The 23,238-nt window shown below is 42.7% G+C and overlaps 1 protein-coding gene across 1 annotated transcript in view; it reads left to right on the top strand.

The window, feature by feature from the left end:
- Positions 1 to 18,615: 18,615 nt before the first annotated feature.
- The window catches only part of Sp4 (Sp4 transcription factor), a 65,907-nt gene continuing 61,284 nt past the window's right edge, over positions 18,616 to 23,238 (top strand). The window contains exons 1-2 of the mRNA XM_059279470.1: positions 18,616 to 18,729; positions 19,242 to 20,796. Of these exons, the coding sequence (XP_059135453.1) occupies positions 18,658 to 18,729; positions 19,242 to 20,796 (1,627 nt within the window). The 5' untranslated portion in view covers positions 18,616 to 18,657. The remainder of the gene's footprint in view (positions 18,730 to 19,241; positions 20,797 to 23,238) is intronic.

The raw sequence follows: 23,238 nt of genomic DNA, 5'->3' as shown, positions 1-23,238 counted from the left end.
GAAAGATGCAAAATGTGTACAATTCACGGCAGGTTGCTTCTGAGCCTATTTCCCTGTCATTGTTGTCTGTTCCCTACATTAGCCTAAAAAGATTAACTTAAAAAGTTCTGATATTATCATTTCAAAGGGGATTCTCTCTTCTCTGATATTCCACATAGAACACTTCTTAACCCTGAGGTTAACCTATGGGTTTTTCCCCAACTTACCAAACAATTCTCTGGTGAACATCAACTGGCTAAGCTGTGGTTCAACTCAGTTCTAACACAATTTGCCTTGAGATAGTTTTGTATCTCACATGTTGAGGTCTCAGTTCCATAAGACTGCTCCATAATGTGCCAGTCATGAGCAGTTGGTTGTCACCAATGTTTCCAACTGGTTGGCCGTAAGTCTTGGCTTTGGTTAGACTAATTTGCTAGGATGGATCGAGGTAGAACACCACTTGTACTACCTGGCTTATCACAGAGGGTATTACAAAGGATACAGATGATCAAGTGAATAAAGAATATGGACAAAGTGAGGTATTCAGGGTGGGGCCTGGAGCCTTCCTGTCCTTTCGGGGATGCTACTCCCCCACACCTTCAAATATGGAACCACCAAAATGTCATCACATCTTGATCTTCCTGACTCTCTGTTTTTGCTTTATGTTGCTGGTACTGAACCTTGAACTTCACTCCTGCTAGGGAGGCCCTCCACTGCTGAGTATCTGTCAGAGTTTTTATGGAACCTAATCTCTCGGACCCCTCCATCCCTTTTCCTAGTTTAGTAGAAAGGGCTTACTACAGTCCAATCCCTCTAATGTTCTAATCACTTAGTCTTTCTAGTGACTGGCTTCATTCAGAAGCAGGGCCTTAAATCACCTCATTAGCATAATCCTAAATGTGATTAAAAGGGACTCATTATAAACAACAAAAGACATTCCTGTCACTCAGGAAATGCCAAAGGTTTTAAGAGTTCTGTGACAGGAACAAGGGGCAAAAACTAATATATTTCATACTGTATCACACTCCTCCACTCAAATCCTGCCCTGGTTGCCCACCTTCCACCAAGTAGCTTCAGGATCTGCACCAAGGCTTTCACAATCTGCTCTCCTCATATGTATGACTTCATTACTACTTACCCATCCTATTCAGCCACACTGACTCCCTTCTTTTGTCTACCTCTATCAAGACTAGTCTTCACTTCAGGGCCTTTGCTCTTGCTTGTCCATATGCCTGGAAAACCTTTCTCTCAGTAAGAAAGTCTTCTTTCATTTGTTTTTGATCAACAGTTTCCTCAACATTGTCTTCCCGGTCTCCTGCTGTTCCCATTCTATTGGGCACCATCTCGCCTACATCCCCGCTTAATTTTCTTACATATTTTCTATCTTAGTTACTGTTCCATTGCTGTGAAGAGACAGCATGACCAAGGCAACTTATAAAAGGAAGCATTTAATTGAAGACTTGGTTACAGTTTCAGAAGGCTAGTCCATGATCATAATGGCATTAGAGCAGTAGCTGAGAACTTACATTTGGTCTGCAAGAAGGTGCTGGGGGGCAGGTTGAGTTGGGTGGACTGAGCCTGGCAGGGCGTTTTGAAACCTCAAAGTCAAGCCTCAGAAACATGCCTCCTCCAACAAGGACACATCTCTTCCAATAAGGCCACACCTCCTAATATATGAGCCTATGGGGGCCATTCTCATTCAAAGTACCACATTGTCCATTGCCATGGAATTTTATATATATTCAATTTGGTTTTGTCTCCCACCCACCCCCACCGCAGGGTACCTCTCTAGGGATACCAGCTACTAGAGGGTAGAATGTTCAGTAATAACATGCCACAGTAGGCATTTATTATTATAATTATCATTTTGAGATAAGGTCTTGCTGTGTTTACAGACATGTGCCACCATGCCCACCATAAATAAGGATGCTTTTGAATGAAGCCAAGACAGGAGATAAGGAAGAGTGAGGGCAAGGAAGAGTGTGAGGCTATTGATGGGTTTCATCATTCAGTGACTATAAAGAGAATCTAGTGGCCCCAACAGGTTAGGCTCAGTCACCCCTGTAGCTCAAGTTTTCTCTGGTCCTGCCCAGCCCCACAGACCCTGCAGCTGCTTATAAAATAATCACTCAGAAGCTTATATTAATTAAAACTGCTTGGCCATTAGCTCAGGCCTACCACTGACTAGCTCCTACATTTAAACTCAGCCCATTTCTGTTAATCTATATGTTGCCACGTGTTCTGTGGCTTTACCTATGTGCCATTACATGTTGCTCCCTGGATGGTGGGCTGGCATCTGCTGACTCAGCCTTCCTCCCCTTAGAATTCTCCTCTCTGCTTATCCCACCTATACTTCCTGCCTAGCTACTGGCCAATCAGCATTTTATTTATCAACCAATCAGAGCAACACATATTCCTAGCATACAGAAAGACATCTACAGCACACTACATCACAATATACCAAGTTAAAAGGACAATGGTGAAAAGCAGGAAAAGTAGATTCAATCAACATGTTGGGAAACAGATGGACCCAGTCTTTCTTTGGTGTACTGATAGAAACTTTAGGGAAAGTACGAGAAAAGTGGGAAGAGATATGCAATATTAAGTGTCTTAGTCAACTTGAGATCTCACCAATCTATGTCTCAGCTCTGGTTCATCAAGGTCCCAAGAAATTCTTGTTAGAGAAGCCAACCTGATCCTCAGGAGATATTACTTCTGCCCCAGGGTGCAGCCTTGCAATTGTTGATAGCAGCTCTCATATTGGGGTCCAGGGAACTGTCTTCCTGGAATCCAAGGTAACTACAGGTTTAGGACAATGTCTATGGACCATTAGGGAGCTGTATTAGTTCCTTTTCTTGCTGAGAGCCAAAAGGCCCAACAAAAACAATGTAAGGAAGGATTTGTTTGGGCTCACAGGTAGAGATGAAGTCTACCACGTCAAGGAAAATCATGGTGAGAACAGGTCTAGGTGTGGCAGCCAGAACCTGAGGGAGCTTCTCAAGTTATGTATGTGTGTGAGAGAAAGACTGGTGCTCAGCAGTTTCTCCTTTCCACTCAGTCCAGGACTCCAGCCTTAGGGAGGATGCCTCTTGTGTTCCCCGAGGTTCATTTCTCCCCAGTTAAACCTGATTGGAAATATCCTCACAGATACCCAAAGGTGTGTCTCCTGGTTGATTCCAAATCCTGTCAGGCTGACAATCAAGATTAACCATCATGGCACCTTCAGGGATCTGAAACAGGACATTGTAAACAACTGGCAAGAAGATGCTCCATTATTCCTGTCTTTGTGCTGTGAGCCGTGAAGAAGATGAGATAGGTTAGGTATTAACAACTTCTAGACAGATACTTCTTGAATGACAGCACAGGCAGGACACAAATGGAGAGATGAAGTACGGTACCAGGGTACCTCATCAGATATTTTCTATAGCAGCCATGATGAAACAAGAGAGGTCAGCATTGGAATAACTCCAGGAGCAGTCAGACTCTGAGTCCACTCTCCCATTCTCCTCAAATGTGCATTTCCAGCATTTTCATCTAAATTTGTGCTCATACTATTATGTCTGGAACAGCCTTCCCTTCCCCTTCAGCTCTACAACTAACCACTTTTTAGCATCCTTCAATACCAGATTCAAACTCCTTCTCCAGGCAGGACAAAGATTTCCTTTGCAATTGTTTGAGGGGCATCACCTTTTGTCTTGAACTCTCAGCAGTTATTAACTATGGAATTCATTTAATGATTTATTATAGCTCTCGATTCTTGTGTTGAACTTTTTATAATTTTATAACTTGTGCCCGATAACTTTTCTTGTGGAGGATTGTCTTACTGCCTTTCTGGTTCCCCATGAGTAGTTTTGAAGGTTTTATTTGTCTTTGGAGCTCCCCTATTACTTGATACAGAACTTAACATAGAGAAGGTATTTAGATCACATAAGTTGATAGAATTTATTTATTAAAAAATGCTTTTCAGTGGGGAATATGTTTCATGTAACTCAGGCTGGCTTTGCTCTCAGGATACACCCAAGGATGACCTTGAACTTCTGATCATCCCTCCTCTACTGCCACAGTGCTAAGATTGTGCTATACAGTATCATGCCTGCTTGGATTTATGCAGGTCTGGAACCAAACCCAGAGCTTCATTTACACTAGGCAAACTCTCTATGAATTGAGATATATTCCTAGTCCTATTAATTAATTTTAAGGGGAAACACATTTTATTCAAGTTCCTTCTGAAGTTAATAAAGGGAGGCAGACCCTTCCGAGGAAGGCACCTTGGAATCATAAAGGACCACTGCATTAAGCATTACATCTTTTTAAAAGATGACTTTAATCTATTTCTCACTGATGTCCCCAGCAGACACACAGCACCTAGTCTTCCAAACAATCTCTTAACGTGAGAGTCCCTCGCGTAATATTTCTTCTCACAACAGGGCATTGTGTCCTCTCGCTCTTTCCTGGGGTACTGATGGCTTCTCTGTCAAACAGTTGGAAATGAATTCTTGAGCAGGGACAGGAGACCTTCAAAGATAAGAGAGCTGCCCTGGAGCCAGATGTTGGAGTTTGAATCTGAGGTCTGCCCGTTGCTGGAATAGTGAGTTTGGGTAAATGATTGAACTTTTCTGCATCCATTTCTCCATTCAAAAATGGGAATTACCCCATGCTTCTCTGGGGTTTGTTGGAGGGACTAAACAAACCCATTCTGTGGCACCGTTAGGTGAGTGTGTGCTGCCTGGTGAACCCCTTGTTCCTTGTAAGCCGTTAATTCTGTGTGACTAGACATTTCCAAGTTTCACTGTCTGATGGCTTTTCTTATGCCACCTCCCAGCCTACTTTTATCATTCAGGAACAGAGGAGGGGCTGGAGCTAGCCTGCTTGCCTCTTCACCTCAGGGGACAGACTGTAGCCTAAATGCTGCCACTTAGTTTGTGTGTTGTTATTTTAGGCAAGCCTTCCAGCCTCTTCGGGGTGCTGTAAAATCAGGGAGTAAACATCTGCACAAGTGCTTTGTAAACAGCATGCTTGCTTCACCCTGAGCAAGGAACTGTGGCTGAGAATAGGAAATGAGTTTAATTGGTTCCATTTTGAAAATCTTACCCTTTAGATAATGCACTTCAAAAAAAGGGTAACTGTCTCTCTGTGGTTGCGATTAACCAGGTTATCTCATTTTGTCTGGTTGGTTTGTTTTTCTCATAAGTATGCATACCGTGGAGAGTCTTTCTGAGCCAGTGAGATGCTTCCTTCTCTCATCTGGAAATTGGGCTGGTCTGTTAAACAAGGAACCTCATTCACCAAAGTCATACACAGTTTTCGTGATTTAAAGTCGGTCGCTCAGCTGACACAAAGGAGCTCTGTAGGGAACCATAATGCAATTAGGTTGATATGTGCCAGAGGAGGAAGAACACCCAAATCAGTCATCCTTCCTGGCAGGTTTCAGAGACAAGCAGGTTAGGAAGGATCCCTAACATGAAGCTTCTGAGCTCCCGTCCCAGGGGTGCCACTTTTTTTTTCCTGGGTGACCCTGTAAATTACTAAACCGACTGCCTCAGATTCTACATCTGTAAAATGGGAGCAACCATGATACCTGGGTTACTGGGAGGATGAAGTGAATCAATATATATTAGTACTACTATGGGCTAAATGAATACTTGTTGCTACTTATGCATAGTCATGCTAGGGAACGACTGTCCTAAACAAAAGAAGCTGTCTCAAATGCCTGCCTCATCTCTGGTAAACTATGCTGGGATACATGGAAAACTCACTTTATTATTTTTTTAAGACTCGTTTAAAAGTAACAAAGGCCAAAATATGTTTCTCTTCTTTCCTGATTTCCCAAGACCACAGTCAAGGTCTGGCAATGTTGATCCAGAAAATAGCAATGTTAGAAAACGCAGGGGAGCAAGTGTGCCTCGATGCTGCTTGATCCTACTGCTTAAGGCTCCCCAGGAGTCATTCCCAATGAACCATACCCTGGGCTTCCTGGTAACAGACAGTGAGCAGAAGCCCGGAGGAGAAAGAAGAAAGAAAGGGAGGGTGATGGGAGAGAGGGAGTATTTAGAAGGACTGAATTGAGCCTCTTTGGGGGTAGGGAATCAACCTCTGCCCCCACCTTTCTTTTTCCATATCTTGGAAGGGAATATGGGGATCAGAAAGATGGATGACTGGATCTTCTGCTGGGTATGACTGGCCACCTCAAGTTTGAACTGCCCCATCTCAAGAGAACCCAGTGATCATAAAGCAGTGAGAGTCAGATGACTGAGCCTTCTCCCAGGAACAGCAGGAAAGTGTCCCATCAAGAGTTACTTCTTTCTTTGCATAAAAGGAAATGCCCCAAAGGGCCTAAAGGAGAGATCTTCAGAAATGCACTGCATCAGGAGAAAGTTATTATACATTGTAGTTTAGTTTGGCACTTGGCTGGATCAAACTTGACTCTGCATGAACGGCCTGGAGATCTTGTTAAAATCCACCAGTGGGTCTGTGATGCTACACTTTTAACATCTCTTGGTTGATACCATTGCTACTGGACAGAGGACTCCACTCTCAGTAGCCAAAGTGCTCTAGGTGAAAGATGTCCTAGAGTTGTGTGATGCACAAGGATACCTACTAAGCTACTACTTCATGAACAACGTGCAGATGACCTTTGTTGCCTGCTTCCTGGAAAGTAAATGACCAGAAATACTCCAGTCTTTTATTCTAATTCTAAACTTGGCAAGAGTGAAGGGAGAACAGGATGCTGATGTTGGCTGGCGAGGCTACGGTGATTGCTCAGTCTGTTCACAAGCTAGTGCTAGCCATGCAGTGAGTCTCCTGGATACTGAAGCTTGGTGGCATCTTGTGAACTTCTTGGCTTACATGTCAAACTGGAGGATGAGGAACAATTTCATTCATTATCTTCATGATGACAGATGAAAACTACAAATAGCGCTTTTAAAAAGCCCTCCCTGATGACTACTCAGATCTTACTCAATTTGACTATAATTAATTATTACACAACTCTTATTGATCATTTACATATGTAATTTAATTTCCCTCTAAAAATGCATCAGATTGCAATCATTGCCTCGGTCTTGTCATTGAAGGAACTGAGACTCATCAAGTGTTAAGAGGTTTGCCCAAATTTATCCAGCTAGTCAAAGACTAAGGAAGACAGGAGCCTAGGTAGGTCTAACTTCATTTTCTCTCTCTGTTACCTTCATGCTGTCCCACAGATACCAGAAACTCATTTGAAAATAAATGCAGGTTGCAGTTAACTGATACCAACTGACTCTCTTGATATGAGTTTACCCAAATGCTAACAAAGCTTAAATTTCCAGAACAAACCAAACCAAACCAAACCAAACAAACACAAAACTCCTCCAAGCTTTGATATCTAATTTTTTTATTCACAATTTGTATTCTTTAAGAGCAGGAATCCACTTTCATTTATTTACTTCTTGTCACTTTAATCCTTGAGGAGTAGAAGACACAGCTCCGTGCCCAGTGGCGGGGTCATGAACTACCTTCTCCCAGATTACTCTGGTTTTGTCAGTTCTGCCAACAGGAGTCCCTGAGTTGTTTTTTACTTTGTACATACAAAAATGTCTCATGCCCAAACAGAATTCACTTTCATCTGGGGCGCAAACACTTTTAGTTTTAGAAGAGCTGTGTGCTCTCTCTGGCTCAGGAGACGCTGCTAATAGCTAGCAAAAAGGCCTTGACTCTCAACCTTCTGAAATACTTGCCTTTTTATAGCCCTGCTCCCAACAGATCTGTCCTTAGGGAGGAAGGATCAGCCGAACACTGTCAGTCCCATGCCTCATCTACCTGGTCTTCTCTCTTCCCGGAATCCATAATATCCATTGACCAACAGTCTCCAGGTTCTTTGTTCTTGAAGAGTGCCTCCCCTCGCCCAATTTCAAGAAGTCGAATCTCCACTAATTCTAGTTCCATTCTTACTCTCAGAAATATAAAACCTGCTTTAGAACACTCCTAAGAGGATGTTAAAGACCTCCCATAAAAGGTTCAACCTCATCCTCCACAGTGCTGGGATTACAGGTGGACAACACTGGACCAGCTGCATCTTGCACCTTCTGGCACACATAGTCCAATCAGACCGGACAAGCATCTGTCTCTAATAAACTGAATAGGACCACAAGTTCAAAAAAAAGGTGTGGGGGAGCACTGTCTAGCCTACGTGTTTCATTTCTCAGGGTTCTAATTCTCCATAAATTCTTTATTTGAAACTTGGTTTATCCTTTGACCAATAGTCTCCCTTCCAGGAAAGTACTTTTTTTATATGGTGCCAAATACATCTCCTGATGGCATTCATGTATTGATCTTAGTTCTAGCCTCTGAAACTGCATAAAACAACCACAAAAAACCAACATCCCTCTGTAATAGGCCTAAAAGTGTTTGAAGACAATTACAGTACCTTTCCCCACTAACCTCCATGCTACCCACCATCCCTTCCCTCTTGCTGTCTTGGCCTATCTTTTCTTTCAATTGATGACATCCTTCAAACACATCTGGGTTTGGCTTGATTGAAAGAGGAGCAAAGCTGTCTCACTCTACACTTGTCTGTGGAAGGCTTTGTGTGTACCCTGATGAAAATTTATCATTGCTATATTTGGTGTGAGCCTCACAGCTTATCCAGTCATGTTGAACCTTCATTTTGCTTTTCCCCCCTGAACTTCCTATTCCTAAGAAATGCTTGCTAGTTTCTTCTGGTGATGGTGTTCACATCCATACGATCTGTCAGGAAATGGCCGTGAATTTGGAATATTTAGCAAGAATGCATTGTGGTGTCTTTGAGACACAGGTTCTGGGAAGATAACACACCTGGCCTTGCCAATAATGCCACTGTGTCTGTGCTTGTTATAGACACTGCTTCTTCTATGTTCATCCAGATTTTCCCAACTGCTCACTACATCTGGAAAAAGAAAAATTCTGGGGACACAACTCCCTGAAGAGTACAGTGATGATCTTGGTGACGCTGACATTTATTACTAGGACTCCTCTCAATCCCTTTGCCTTTTGTTTTCCTTGTTTCTTTTCAGTATGCCTTCTCTCTTGCTAGGTACTCATCACATCCCTCCTAATGTGTGCGGCAGCTCCACCCCAATCACTGCCCAGAGTGAGCACACTGGGAAGCAGTACTGCAGACCCCAGGCTTGAGAGTTTCCCTACCTTCTTCTAGACTGTCTCAAAGAGCTGGCTCTGATGCCTGTTCCTTTTGCTGGACAAACTCCTCACTCAGTTAGGTGGAGAAATCTTCAAACCACAAATGTCTGATTCTTTTGGAGCTAAAGAGAGACATTCTCCCCTTGTTAAATTTTAATTGAATTGCTTTCTGCATTACAGTAAAGGGCTTTAAAAATCACATGCATATAGACCCTGAAACCCAAAACAGCTACTTGTGACCCCCAAGCCATTATTTGTTCAAGGAGAAGATCCTTGACCTACTTTGATTGCTCACTATATATTTAGAACTAGAAGAAAAGGAAAATTAAGAATTATCCTAAACGATAATATAATCACTGAATCAGAAGGAAAGAACTTCAAATTAATTATTAAGTGCCTATTATGGAGAGAAGTTCATTTAATCTTCTTAATAACTTTATATTATAGGAATTATCATGAAATTTTTACATATAGATAAGAAACTAGGGGAGATTAAGTAACTTGAAGGAGCACTGAGAGAGGATCCCTTACTTGTAGATTCCAAATCTATTCACATGCATCCTACCAGGCCTCACTCACTTTGGAATAGTGGGAACAAAGAGGCCTGAACACCATGGTTGATGTTCTAACAAATCCGATTTCTCACAGACCCATCAGAATTTGGGAAGGCATGAAAGTGCTGGCTTGATAAGTCAGAAAACAACCAGAGCAGTTTAAAAGGAATGCCTTGGCCTAAGGACACGGCTCTGTGATAGAACTTGTGCTTACAACACAAGGCCCTGGATTTGCTCCCTCCAACAATGGAGGAGATAAAAGTAAACAAGGCTCTCAAATCCTTCATCCTTTCTTTAAAACTTATGACTAATTTTGAATTTATTTTTACATGGACTGCATATGTGTTCCCTGGAGCCCTATCTCTTTCTCGTGTGTAGCCCAAGGAGTTAGTCTTATTATAGAGTGCCCTCCATAGGTGATTGATTTTGTTGTTAGAGAAAACTGAAACTCACGTGGAAAGATCAAAATTTGGGGCTTTAGCTAAAATTCCTAGATAATCTACATTCACCTCAATCCATTTAGCTGTCTTAAGGATTTCAGTGTGAAATTTTCAAATGTTCGTTAAAATCTTTAAGACAGTTTGGGACAACAAAAATCATAAATCTTGGGTTTTCAATTAACTTGTAATTTATTAAGGTCAAAACTTTCCCCTCAAACTTTCAAATTTAATTTTCAAATGTTTGTTTAGTTTTGTTTAAATAAATCTTTAAAAACATTTAATTATGTTATTTACTTATTTATTATTGTGTTATTTATTTCATGTTCATGGAGTTGGGGGTGCACACATGCTATAGTGCAGAGTTGAGAAGATGATTTGCAGGAGTTAATTCTCTCCTTCTACATGTAGGTCCTGGGGGTTGAACTCAGGCCCAGTCTTAGTGACAGGCCACTTTGCCTGAGCATCACCTTGTTTATTGAGACAGAGTCTCCCTATATACCTCAGGCTTGCCTACAACTAGACCTTGATCAATCTTCTATAACTTTCAAATATTGTTGTCAAGTCTCTCTGTATTTGATAGGAGAATAAAATTGCTCTTAAATGATCTTTGATTAATCTTTAAAAGTTATTATTATTTTATGCATGTGGATATTTTGTCTACATGTATGTCTACATTCCATGTGTATGCCTGGTACATACTGAGGCTTGAGGTGGTGGCAGGTCCCCTAGAACTGGAGTTAGAGATGGTCGTGAGCCACCATATGGTACTAGGAATTGAACCCTAGCCCTCTGGAAGAGAAGTCTGAGCTTTTAAACACAGAGCATCTCTCCAGCCCTAATCTGTGATTTTTCTTGATCCCAAAACAAACACAAATCTTTTCTAAGTAATTCTACATATGAATTACATAGTCAGTAAGTTTCATTAAAGTATATTCTTAAATGTACTATAATTCTCCCAAGAATTTTGAGTGCCTAAAATGACACAAGTAGGTTATGAACTATAGTAAGTAGTTATCAATCTTTGGAGCTAGGGAAAGCTTTGCTTTCTCTGAGACAAGTGGCACACATCCTCCATCCTCTTTTTAAACAATGAGGCAATACAAACACATTGCTTTATTTGCTCTGGCTGCTAGGAAACTTGGAGTCAAAATTAAAGCTCAGATAAAATACATCCTGACATTATTGGTGTACAAATTTTTTTCTTTTATATTGGATCTGATTTTTATATTCAATCCCTATGTTACTGTCTTATGACACATTACAGGTCCTTTGTGAGAAGAAAAATGTTATGAATAGAAATAAATAAGGAAACATAACTGGAATGTTATTATTACTAGGTGCCCTTGGGATAGTTCAGAGAATCCATAACGATCATTTAACAAAAATCAATGTCTGCAGCTGCTAGGATGGATAACTGGTTATAATGCCTGGGTGTTAACACTGTTCCCTTGGGAACACATGTCTTCAGCCCTTCCTTATGGTGTATTTTACAGCTAGTGTTTTAATTTATGCCACCCCAGGGTGCATGCCTGTAATCCCACCACTCCAAAGGCTGAGGCAGGAGGGTGGCCAGTTTGAGCCCATCCCAGGCTACATAGCCCCCTCCTCAAAAAGAAAAAATCCAAGAGATTACTTAGTTTTGTATATTGATCATGTACTAAATCTTGAAATGTCACTGACTCATTAAATACATATTGAATGGGTATCATGGGCCAGGCATTCTAGGGAGTGGAGAAAACAAGTCTATCCAAAGAGTAAAAAAAAAAATACTCTGTCCTTATATTTTAATATGCTATGGAAAATATTCATTTGGATTGGTATTATCCATTGAAAAATAGAATTCAAATCATATCATACAGAACATAAGAGCAAAAGACAATGCATTGGGGAACTGTGTCAACAGTACAAAAGATATGCAAGCCACTATGCTATACAAATACATTCGGCTCTTAAAAATGGTAAGAGAAAAAAAGCAACACTAAACAAATAGAAGAGAGAAAGAGATACACAAACAACTTGTGGTGTTGGTAAAAACACATGACCACAAATAAAGATGGCCTGGGTCTTCTCCATTGGTTAGACAGATACACTGTACCTGACACAGCTCTCTAACTGAGCAGGCAGGAAATAATCAATGCTGGTGAAATTACAGAGACAAGAGCACTGTCACACTTTACTAGGTGAATATATGGAATAAAATAAGCCCTTTTATGCAGCCATCTTATTGTAGCTATTAAAAATCTTTGCTGGTACTGGAACAAGTATGTTTATTATGAATTATTTACAGTCAGGCACAAAATGTTCTAATGACAACAGTATTTGTATTGAATAAAATATATTCCAGCATCAAGTAATATATTATACTAAAATGATAATTTAAATTTAAATTTTTTTCCATTAGATAATTATAATGTAGTAAGGCATCAAAAAGGTCAGTTTGTGTATTTATGACTAGATGTGTGTTTTTGTGTGTAATTTTATATTAAAATCTCATACTCAAGTACAAACACATGTATAATTTATGGAAGTCAAAGTGACAAAGGATATACCAATAGTTAACACTGATGACTTCGGTGTTTCAGAAGAAACTATATGGAATAGAGAGGATCTTGTACATATTTCTGTATTTGGCTTGTTAAAACTACCTGTTTTAATAATAATAACAACAAGTGACTCGGTAGTTATATTTCATAATGCTGTAAAAATGATTTTAGTGTGGTGGTAGTGTGCTTGCCTTGAATGAGTACCTTTCAAGTTTGATCTCCAGCACCACAACATACAATAAAAAATAAAAATGCTAACTGGCTAACTTCTTCCCTTGTTCCCTCCTTTCATCCCCTCACCCCCTACTCTCTTTTTGCCGGTTGCTAGGACAGAATCCAGGCCTCATGTATATTAAGATTTGAGCTACACTTCCAGCCAGAGAGCTAACAAAGAACGTTTACCAAATACTGTTCTAGGAAAGTTTAACCTAACTCAATTCCTAAGATAACTTAATACAATGCTAATGGTGTTGTATTTACTGTTCAACCTGAAGGACGGAGGCTCATAGAGGTCAATATCACCTGCCCAAGGTTGTACCTTTACTGATAACAGACTAAGAAGTAAATCCAAGTAGTTTGCTGTCAATGATACACTCTTCTAGCAAAAATCCAATGAATAATCCCATTATCAGTAAAAAAATATTGGACCAAGCATAAACAATCGGTGTGTTTTGGAAAGTTACCATTTTAAACACAGATTTGTTGTTGTTGTTTTGAGTCAAGGTGTCTCTTTGCTCCACAAGAGTAGCCCTGAACTGTGCTAAGATCACCATGTGCACTACAAAAACAGGTTTATGATGGATGATTTGATTACCAACTTACAGTCTTAAGAAAAGGATTTTGTTTATATTTCAACTTTTACAATGACTAAACATCTTTTGTTTGCTGGCTATAACACAGTCCTCTGCATGCATAAATTGATATAAAGTATCAACAATGTTTTTTCTCATCCTATGCCCCAGTAATTGCCAAGAACTACTCATTCCATCCTAATTTGAATCAACAACAAATAAAACTTAACAACATCAGAAATTTTACACTAAAAATAGTGAATTGTAGTGTTTTTTGATTACTTTTTCTTTTTTTTTTTAAGTTTTTCCTTTTTGAGATAAGGTATGGCTATATATAGCCTAGAACTTAATATGTAAACTAGGCTGTCCTAGAAGTCATTGGCAGACCTCCTGTCTCTGTCTAAAAATCATGAATTAAATGTCTTGAAGTTGTACATTAGCATTCCATGAAGGAACTGAGCATGTGCAAGGAAGAGCCAAGCTATCAACTCTAGCTGCTCATACACAGGCTGTCTGGGTGCTTATCTATATTTGTTACTTGGTCATTTACATTTGATAATGCCACTTACAAACATTATTTATAACTTTTACAAGGCCCACACATTCACAGTCAACTTTTACCTATTTTCTTGCAAATGTTCTATATTCAAGTCTTAATTACTTTGAATTTTTTTCTGCTTTCTAAAAATGGTTATTATTGGTTAAAAAATTTATCTTTTAAATATAGTTTCGAACACTTTCCAGGCCTTATTATGGTACCATGCACGGTCTCTTATGTACTAATGAGGCCACTTGTAAATACACCCTTTGAGCTGGTGTCTGATTCCTGGTCAGCTACCCTCATTCAGTGTGCTGTAGGGGAAAGTGGATAGTAAATGTGGAACTGTTTTCGGCTCAACATTTCTCTAAGCCTTTTTGCTATCTACTTCCAAGAGAGAAGATGAGGCAGTTCAATGGTTATTCCAGAAAGTTACCCCTTGGGGGAGTCACTCAGAAAAGGAAACTTTCTCTCATGTCATGTCTGGGCCTAAGTTCCTTCGTCTCAACTATTCAAATGAGCAACCTCTAGAGCTGCTTCAATCCCATTGTCTGAGCATGGTGCAGATTCAAAGTCCTGGCCTTGGGCCTCCAGGAGTGGAGGCTGGTAATTGAGAAGGAGTCATATATAGCATTCAAGTTGGGGAGGTCAGTCAGTGATTGACTGCTTGCCTAACATTCATGGAGCCCTGGATTTGATCTCCAGCACCACATAAACCAGGTATGATGGTGCATGCCTGTGATCCCAGCTCAACTGTGACTAGAACAAGGACAAGTAGAGATACGTAGTTGAAGAAGACAATCGGGTCAGTGGGTAGAAAATTACCATTGGGAAAGCTCTAGAGTGGAAGGGGATACTGTCAACTCTATTTGACAAGACTAACACTGAAGGGTGATAGCAAAGGTAAGCCATAGGGAATTTGGTCAGATACCAAGGGTAGGAGACTGTCACTAAACTGACCCATCAGGTTTCTTACTAAAACTGGACTAAGTAAGCAAAGCTACTAAATTTAACCACAGTCCAACGTCAAGGCTAAGTTAAAAACAAGATTCAGAGAACAGCTCAAGTTTTTGTCAAAGGAGAGTCTTTGTTAGGTGTTATTATTTCTATAGTAGAACTGATTTCCATTAATTTTTGTTTGTTTTTGTTTTTTGTTTGTTTGTTTGTTTGTTTCAAGACAGTGTTTCTCTGTGTAGCTTTGCGCCTAGAACTCAATCTGTAGACCAGGCTGGCCTAGAACTCACAGAGATCCGCCTGCTTCTGCCTCCTGAGTGCTGGAATTAAAGGCATGTGCCACCACTGCCCAGCGATTTCCATCAATTTTAAAGGTTAGAGTCTTACCATATTGTCCTGGCTGGCCTGGAACTCATTATATAGTTCAGGCTATCCTCAAACTCATAAAAATCCACTTGTCTCTGCCTCCCAAGTGCTAGGATTAAAGGAGTGAGCTATCATGTTCAGCTAATATAAACAAGCAAAATGGTTTAAAGAAATATTAAGTAAACCAGAGTATAATAGTACATAGCCTAAATTAGGATGGTAGTATGGGGGTGGCTGTACTCTTGGAAACATCTCATCTAGCTAAGCCTCCTGTTACATGGATAACAATATGATGGAGCCCGTAAGAAGCAGTTCATTTGTCACCAGGCCAATGTCTTGAGACTCAGCTGGTGCTTTAATCAGCTCAGGCTGCTATAATACAACTCACAGCTTATGAACAACAATTTAGTTTTCACTCTTTGGAAGGAGCCTGGAGAGCGTCTTGTGAGTTGCAGACCATCAGGTGGTGGTTGTACTTCACATGGGGGACAGCCAAGCAAAGGATAGAAGTTCTATGATCACTAATTTTTACTTGTCCGAGTGCCATTCTTATGACCTCATCTAACCATAATGTCCCAAAGGCTGCTTGGAATAACATCACATCGAGGGACAGAGTCCCAGCATCTGAACTTAGATCTGGGGGGCCCAAAAATTCAGTCCACAACAGCTAGGAACTTGTAGCTTTTGGTCCACCACAAAAAGTGAGGATTGTCACTGTTTCCTGGATACCAGTATATCCACTTATCAACAGGGTGCAGAACATTTAGGACATTTTGTAAATCCATACTCCGATATTACTTCTCTGAGGCAGGTTTTCTAAAGAAAACCACAAGGAACGCTCCAGTTCTTATCTGGTCTTCTTCATTCACTGTGGCGAACTGGGTGGGGCCAGGGCTTGAGGAGAGACTGCATCTGTAAATACAAGGAGCACTTCTGAGCTTTCTAAGATCTAGCGAATTGGGATGTGTGTGGAAGCAGATTACTGGAGCACCTGCAACTCTTAAGATGGAGTAGGCAACATTGTAATTCTTTATTCCAGTTGCTTTGTTTTACAGCAATGCTTTGTCGTCAGCCCAAATACTTGAACAAGGAAACGGTAGTCAAGTACAGCACCAGAGACTTCCTCTCTTACCCTAGCAACATGTCAGCCTCAGGCACCAGACAAAAACACCCAAAGCTACGCGTAGGGTTCACGTCAGTGAAAGTGGAGGACTTTAAGCCTAGTGTGTAATGCTGTCCCGTCCCAGGGTTCCTATTACTTCTAGCTTTGGTACATTTCATCAGTCGCTGGTATGGTCCCTGGCATCTTGACTTCACGTCTTTGGAGAGAAGCTGGGAGGCCGGCTCAGGAGCATTTGACAAAGTGCTTTGCACAGCTAGATGTGAATTCCACTTGCCTAGAAGCTTACGCTAAAACCATGAGCAGGGCTGACCCACATGCAGCCGGGCTTTCCTTCACCCGGACAACCTTGTGAGACCTCTAGGAGCGAGAAGCGCGCCAAGAACACGGGCTCTAAGGCGCACTCGTTGCCACCCTAGAAGACGGTCACTTCTCTGCACCAGCACCCAACCAGAAAGACAACAAATAAAAATGGAAGCTCCTGCTCTGTGGGAACACAGGCCTCGCGTTCGGACCCGAGGCCCCAGCGAGCTAGGTGAGCAAAGAAAGCAGGGCGAAGGGGATAGTCCCCAAGTCAGCTTCATTCAAACCCGGAGGACAGCAGACCCCGCCTCCCTTCGCCGCCTCCTGCTCAATCGCCGCGCGCTCCGGGTGTGTGCTCTCCCCGCGGGGAGCGGCTTTCAGCTGAGGAGGCGGTGGCAGAGGCGGTCCGGGCAGCCCCGTTCGGCCGATAGGCCCAGGCAAACAACACCCATTTCCCCCTCCCCAGCGCTGGGTTCAACTCCCACTCGGCCCGGCCACGCCCTGCTGCCACCGCCCCCTCGGGCAGCTCTAGGCTCTGCAGCCAGGCCGCGCTCGGGGGCGGGAGGAAGGCGGTGCCTCGCTGGGTTCTCGGCCAGAAACTACAAGACCCGAAAGGCTTTGCGGCAGAGGCCCGCCCGCCTCCGCCCACGACTCGGGGCGCGTCAGCGGCATCGTCCAATGAGAGCCGAGCCAGGGAAAAAGGGCGCCCGGGTCCGGATGCGCCTTAGGAAAGCCATGCTCACGCCGCGGGGGCAGCCGGCAGTCCATCTAGCGCGCCGTGCTGCGGGGAGACTGCGCTTCCCCGCGCTCGCCCCGCTCTCCTCCCTTGAGCCTAGTCCCGTGCCTTTCTTCCGCGGCCCCTCGCAAGATGCTATGGTGCACTTTTGAGTGGAGGGCGCCGGGAACTGAGTAGGGGGCGGGATATCCTGAGACAACAAGTTTGGCTGTATGGAGGGCCTGCCGGTAGCACGCCGCAGCTAGCTCGCCGAGAGAGCACTCACCACGGGCCGAGAAGGCAGAAGCCGAGCGGCGGCGAGCACCGGCCGGGCAAAGGGGAGGAGAGGGGGCGGCCCCAGCGCCCCGGCCCCGGCAGGTCGGCGGCCAATCCGCTGGGGGAAGGGGTGGAGAGTCGGCGGCGCCGGCGGAGGCAGGCCGAGGGGGGTGGGGAGTCGCCGCGCTCGCACCGCCCTGGCCCCGCCCCCGGCCCGCGCCGCCGCCCGCGCCGCACGCCGCCGCTGTCAATCAAGGGCGAGTCAGCCGGGCTCGGGCGGAGAGAGGAGCTGCTACGCCACAGCCCAGCGGCGGCCATTCGCGGAAAAAGAGGCAGAGCCTGTGCCAGCTACAGCCTCCTCCGAGCCACCCCGGGCGGGCGGGACCGGCCTCTCCTCCCGCCTCGCCCCCACCCCCACCCACCTCTATCCCAGTGTCTCTGTGAGGGTTTGTCCTGTTAATGCGGGATGAGCGGTACGTATTCTCCACCCCCCTCGGTCTCCTTCACCGCCTCCCTCCGTCCCTCCCTCCCCAGACCCTGCTCGCTTCCCCCTCCCCCGGGGCCGCCGAGATGCTGGAAGGGGAGGAGGAGAGGGCGGGAGGGAACCAGGGGGAGGGAAGGAGGGCTGTGTTTTGTCTTAATGTCTGAGCTAGAACAACCTCCTTCTGGGTGTTGCTCTGGAGCCTATGGGTCGGGTTTCAAACCACGTTTTGTGAGAGCCCCCTCCTCCCTTCCCCTCCTTCTCCCCCACCCCCTGCCGGTGTGCACGGATCGCGGGTTTATGGAGATTAATGTTCAGAAGGAGGGAGGGGGAAGAAGGGAGGAGAACGAATAATAATAATCCTAATAACCTGTTGTCGTGTGTGTTGGGGGGGTTGTTGCAGATCAGAAGAAGGAGGAGGAGGAGGAGGCGGCGGCAGCGGCGATGGCTGCAGAAGGAGGGAAAACCTCTGAGCCAGAGAATAACAATAAAAAACCCAAAACCTCAGGCTCCCAGGTAAAAGCAAACGTTAAAAAAATAATAACCGTTCCACACGAAGCGTTAGGGAAGACAGGGAGTTATGCCCTCTCAATACCCAGAAGTAAAGAACAGGATAAAAATGTTTAGCTACTCAAAGCATCTTTCTGAGTGAGAAACTTAAATTGTAAATTCATAAAGATTTCCCATAGCTGAGGCTATAACGGTGTTTAACATTACATCAGGAATTCAGACTGCTAGAAAACAGTGTCTATTTCCCCAAGGGCATTTTGAGTTTAGAAGAATAACACTTTAAGAAAGTTTACCAGAAATTTCTTTTTTTATTTAAACTTTATGTAACAAGACTTGCCTCCTTATTCATATAGCTTCTACCTGCTTTTATTCATATTTCCCCTTTAATTCTGCTGCCTGTTGAGTGTGTTCTGATACTTAGAGCTCTCAAAATAAATAACCCCCTCCCACTACTGTCTTCCACTAAATCCGCCCACTTTTTTCCCCCTCCCTCTCCTTTCCCCTCCCATTTTGGGTAGGACTCTCAGCCCTCTCCTCTGGCTTTACTGGCAGCTACTTGCAGCAAAATAGGGACTCCTGGTGAAAATCAAGCAACTGGACAGCAGCAGATTATTATAGACCCAAGCCAAGGACTGGTACAACTTCAGAGTCAACCACAGCAGCTAGAACTGGTGACCACGCAGCTTGCTGGCAACGCTTGGCAACTTGTTGCCTCCACGCCTCCTGCTTCAAAAGAAAATAACGTTTCTCAACCAGCTTCTAGTTCATCTAGTTCTTCCAGCAGTAATAACGGGAGTTCCTCTCCCACAAAAACGAAATCAGGTAACTCTTCCACTCCTAATCAGTTCCAAGTTATACAAGTACAGAATCCAAGTGGTAGTGTACAGTACCAAGTGATCCCCCAACTTCAGACGGTGGAAGGTCAGCAAATTCAAATCAATCCAACTAGTAGTTCATCTCTACAGGATTTGCAGGGTCAAATTCAGCTCATTTCTGCAGGTAATAATCAAGCTATCCTCACTGCTGCTAACAGGACAGCTTCTGGTAATATTCTTGCTCAAAACCTGGCAAATCAGACAGTTCCAGTACAAATTAGACCTGGTGTTTCAATACCATTGCAATTGCAGACCCTTCCTGGTACTCAGGCTCAGGTTGTAACAACTCTACCAATTAACATTGGAGGAGTGACTTTAGCTTTGCCAGTGATAAATAACGTGACTGCTGGAGGAGGGACTGGACAGGTTGGCCAGCCTACGACTACTACTGATAGTGGGACTTCCAATGGGAATCAGTTAGTTTCTACGCCCACCACCACCACTGCTTCTGCCAGTACTATGCCTGAGTCGCCCTCTTCCTCTACGACCTGCACAACCACTGTGTCAACGTCTCTAACAAGCAGTGACACATTAGTGAGTTCAGCAGATACGGGCCAGTATGCAAGCACATCAGCCAGTAGTTCTGAACGCACCATTGAAGAATCGCAAACACCTGCTGCTACCGAGTCTGAAGCCCAGAGCTCCAGTCAGCTTCAGCCCAATGGGATACAGAATGCACAGGATCAGTCAAATTCTCTTCAGCAAGTGCAGATTGTAGGCCAGCCTATCCTGCAGCAGATCCAGATCCAGCAGCCTCAGCAGCAGATTATTCAAGCTATCCCACCACAGTCATTTCAACTCCAGTCAGGGCAGACAATTCAGACCATCCAGCAGCAGCCTTTGCAGAATGTTCAACTTCAAGCTGTAAACCCGACTCAGGTGCTTATCAGGGCTCCAACTTTAACACCTTCAGGGCAGATCAGCTGGCAAACTGTCCAGGTTCAGAATATTCAGAGTCTTTCAAATTTACAAGTTCAGAATGCTGGGTTGTCTCAGCAGCTGACCATCACCCCTGTGTCTTCAAGTGGTGGCACGACTCTTGCTCAGATCGCGCCTGTGGCCGTTGCTGGCGCCCCGATAACTTTGAACACTGCCCAGCTTGCATCGGTGCCTAACCTCCAGACAGTGAGCGTTGCCAACCTGGGTGCTGCGGGCGTTCAAGTTCAGGGAGTTCCAGTAACAATCACTAGTGTTGCAGGTAAGCGGCATCTTTTCTTTTTGATCTGTTAGCAGGGCTTAGTAACAGAGTTACTGCTCCAGGTTCACTTTTGGATTTGATACACCTGCGAGGTACATAACCTGGGGAGGAATCAAAACTGAACTATTACACCAGCAGCCATGTTTAGTTATCAGTGTGATCTCTTTATTTCTGTAGCTTTTAGCACTCAGTTTTGTGTGTTGAATTTGTTAAATAATTTAAATTACTTCATAAAGCATCATTTTTCTGATTAGAGCCATAATTACAGAGATCATATTTGAGTACACTTGAACTCTTCCGGAAGAGGAGCTCATCTTTTCTGGATGGAAAGTTGGCTTAACTTGAACTGATATATGGTTGTGACTGTGTTGAAATGTTAATTCTGTGAAATAAGTTTTTTTTTTTTAATCAGGCCTCATTTTTCAACATTTTGTTTTTGAGGTATTTTTGCTTTAGTGTATAGAATAGTTTTAGACCAGATACTGTTGTAGTTAAGATAGAAATTTAAGTTACAAATTGTTCTATCAAGTTTTATGTCTTTTTTCTGTCTGCTAAACTCAGGATTAGCTCAGGATTGTGACTTTAATGGTATTTGATGCATAAAATTTAAGGAAAAGCCTTATGGTCCTTATTAAAACATGTTTTAAATTATTTAAATGTGTCTAGTGTGAGATTGGTGAAAAACAATTAAAAACTAGGTAGTAAAATGTCATTAACTTGAACAAATTGTGGCCATCTTGTTTTTAAACCAGCTATAAAAACAGTTGCTATTTCTTATGCATATAGTTAGATACATCTGAAGTACTTAAAAAAACCTAGTTCCGTTAAGTAGTGTAATCTTTTTTGGGATCAGTCTTATTGTACCGAAAGTCTTAAATTGTGCTTAGATGTCATTGATTCCGAGTTGGTGGAAACTGGCTTTGATTTTAGTACCTTTGATCTTTTCAAATTTTGTCAAATAAAAATTTGTACTCTAGTGTTTTAAGATTGAATTATGCTTGTCCTTTTTGAATGACCGTTTGCGAAATGAGGTGCAGAAAAATTAAGAGGGGGTTCTTCTTCCACAGTTAACAACTCAAGCCGATGTATACTTAAAAGTTATCCATAGAGAGCCTACTCATTCAGGAGAACCTAATTTGTTTTCATCTCTTGCCTCTGGACCAGCACTACCCAATAGAACTTTGTGTGATGTTTGAATGCTGTGTCTGTCCTATCCAGTGTTACCCATTAGTTCTACACGTTGATTGACCACATAAAACATGGTGAAAATAGTATGGCTGAGGAATTGAACTTTAAGTTTTACTTAAGTAACCACATTTAGCTAGTGGCTCTTGTGTAGACAGTGTATATTGTCAGTATTTTGAGTGTAATTCTTCACCTAAAGTTTTTAGTACCCAAGTATGTAAGTGATGGTTCTGTTTCCAGTCCTTACTCTGTGTAGTTGCTGCTCATTCTGAACATAAACTGGAGTATTTCAGTACAGTGTTTGGTTTTGGTGTTTTGAATAATAGTTTGCATTGTCAAAGCAGAAATTATTTCATTTGTATTTCATCTTGCCTTTTAAACTTAAGAGAGTTGTGGTTAATAGCATTGAGTAATTTATAAACTGCGTTAGAAATGGCCAGTTGTTCTGCTCTCTAATTAATATCTTGCAATCTAGAAGTTCCCTCTTACTAAATGTGAAGATAATTCAGTATTCTGACCCCCCCAACCCCAGCTCCTGGAATGGTGCATAATAAATAATGGAAGATCCAGCTTTTAGGGGTAAAATTTGGGGGCAGAGCTAGAATCAAGGGTCAAATCAACAGTGAGTCAGAAGGCAGAATTGGGAGCAGGTGGTGCTGAGCCAGTTCATATGTGCCCGAGTGTGTTTTACTGACAAATATACCATTTTAGGCCCCCTCCCCACCGCATACCCCAGCGATTACTACATGCCAAACGCTCCCACTAGATATGCCTATTCCTATATTTTCATGGGCAATTTTTTTTTTTTTACTTAGCGTTTACATATTTTAGGAGTTCTGCTTAAGTATATAAGGAAAACTGAAGTCCACACATGAAGAATTTCCTCCCTGCTGAAATCCAACAATTTAAAATTTTGCTGATACTTTAAAGAGATGACTGTAGTATAAAGAGCAGAAATAGACCCTGGTTTCTACAAGTTAAGTGCAGTTAATTTAGGCTTAGCTGTTGTCAGTTTTAGGCTATTAGCTAGCAAACTGGAGAATATTCTTTGAAGGTTTGGACCGTGGAAGCAGTGCCCTACAGTGGTTACAGTGAATCTAATGAAATTGCTTTGTTTTCATTAATTTCTTTTATTTTTACATTTAAAATACACTTGAAGCAGAACGCTAAGCATTTTAAGAAGAGGAAGAACACCTGCCTACATCATCTTTATAAATGAGCCCTAGTTTAGAGTTAATACTTTGGGTTGCCATTTTC

This window comes from Peromyscus eremicus, chromosome 14 (assembly GCF_949786415.1).
Source record: "Peromyscus eremicus chromosome 14, PerEre_H2_v1, whole genome shotgun sequence".
Classification (NCBI taxonomy): Eukaryota; Metazoa; Chordata; class Mammalia; order Rodentia; family Cricetidae; genus Peromyscus; species Peromyscus eremicus.
This window is presented reverse-complemented; position numbering and strand designations above follow the sequence as displayed.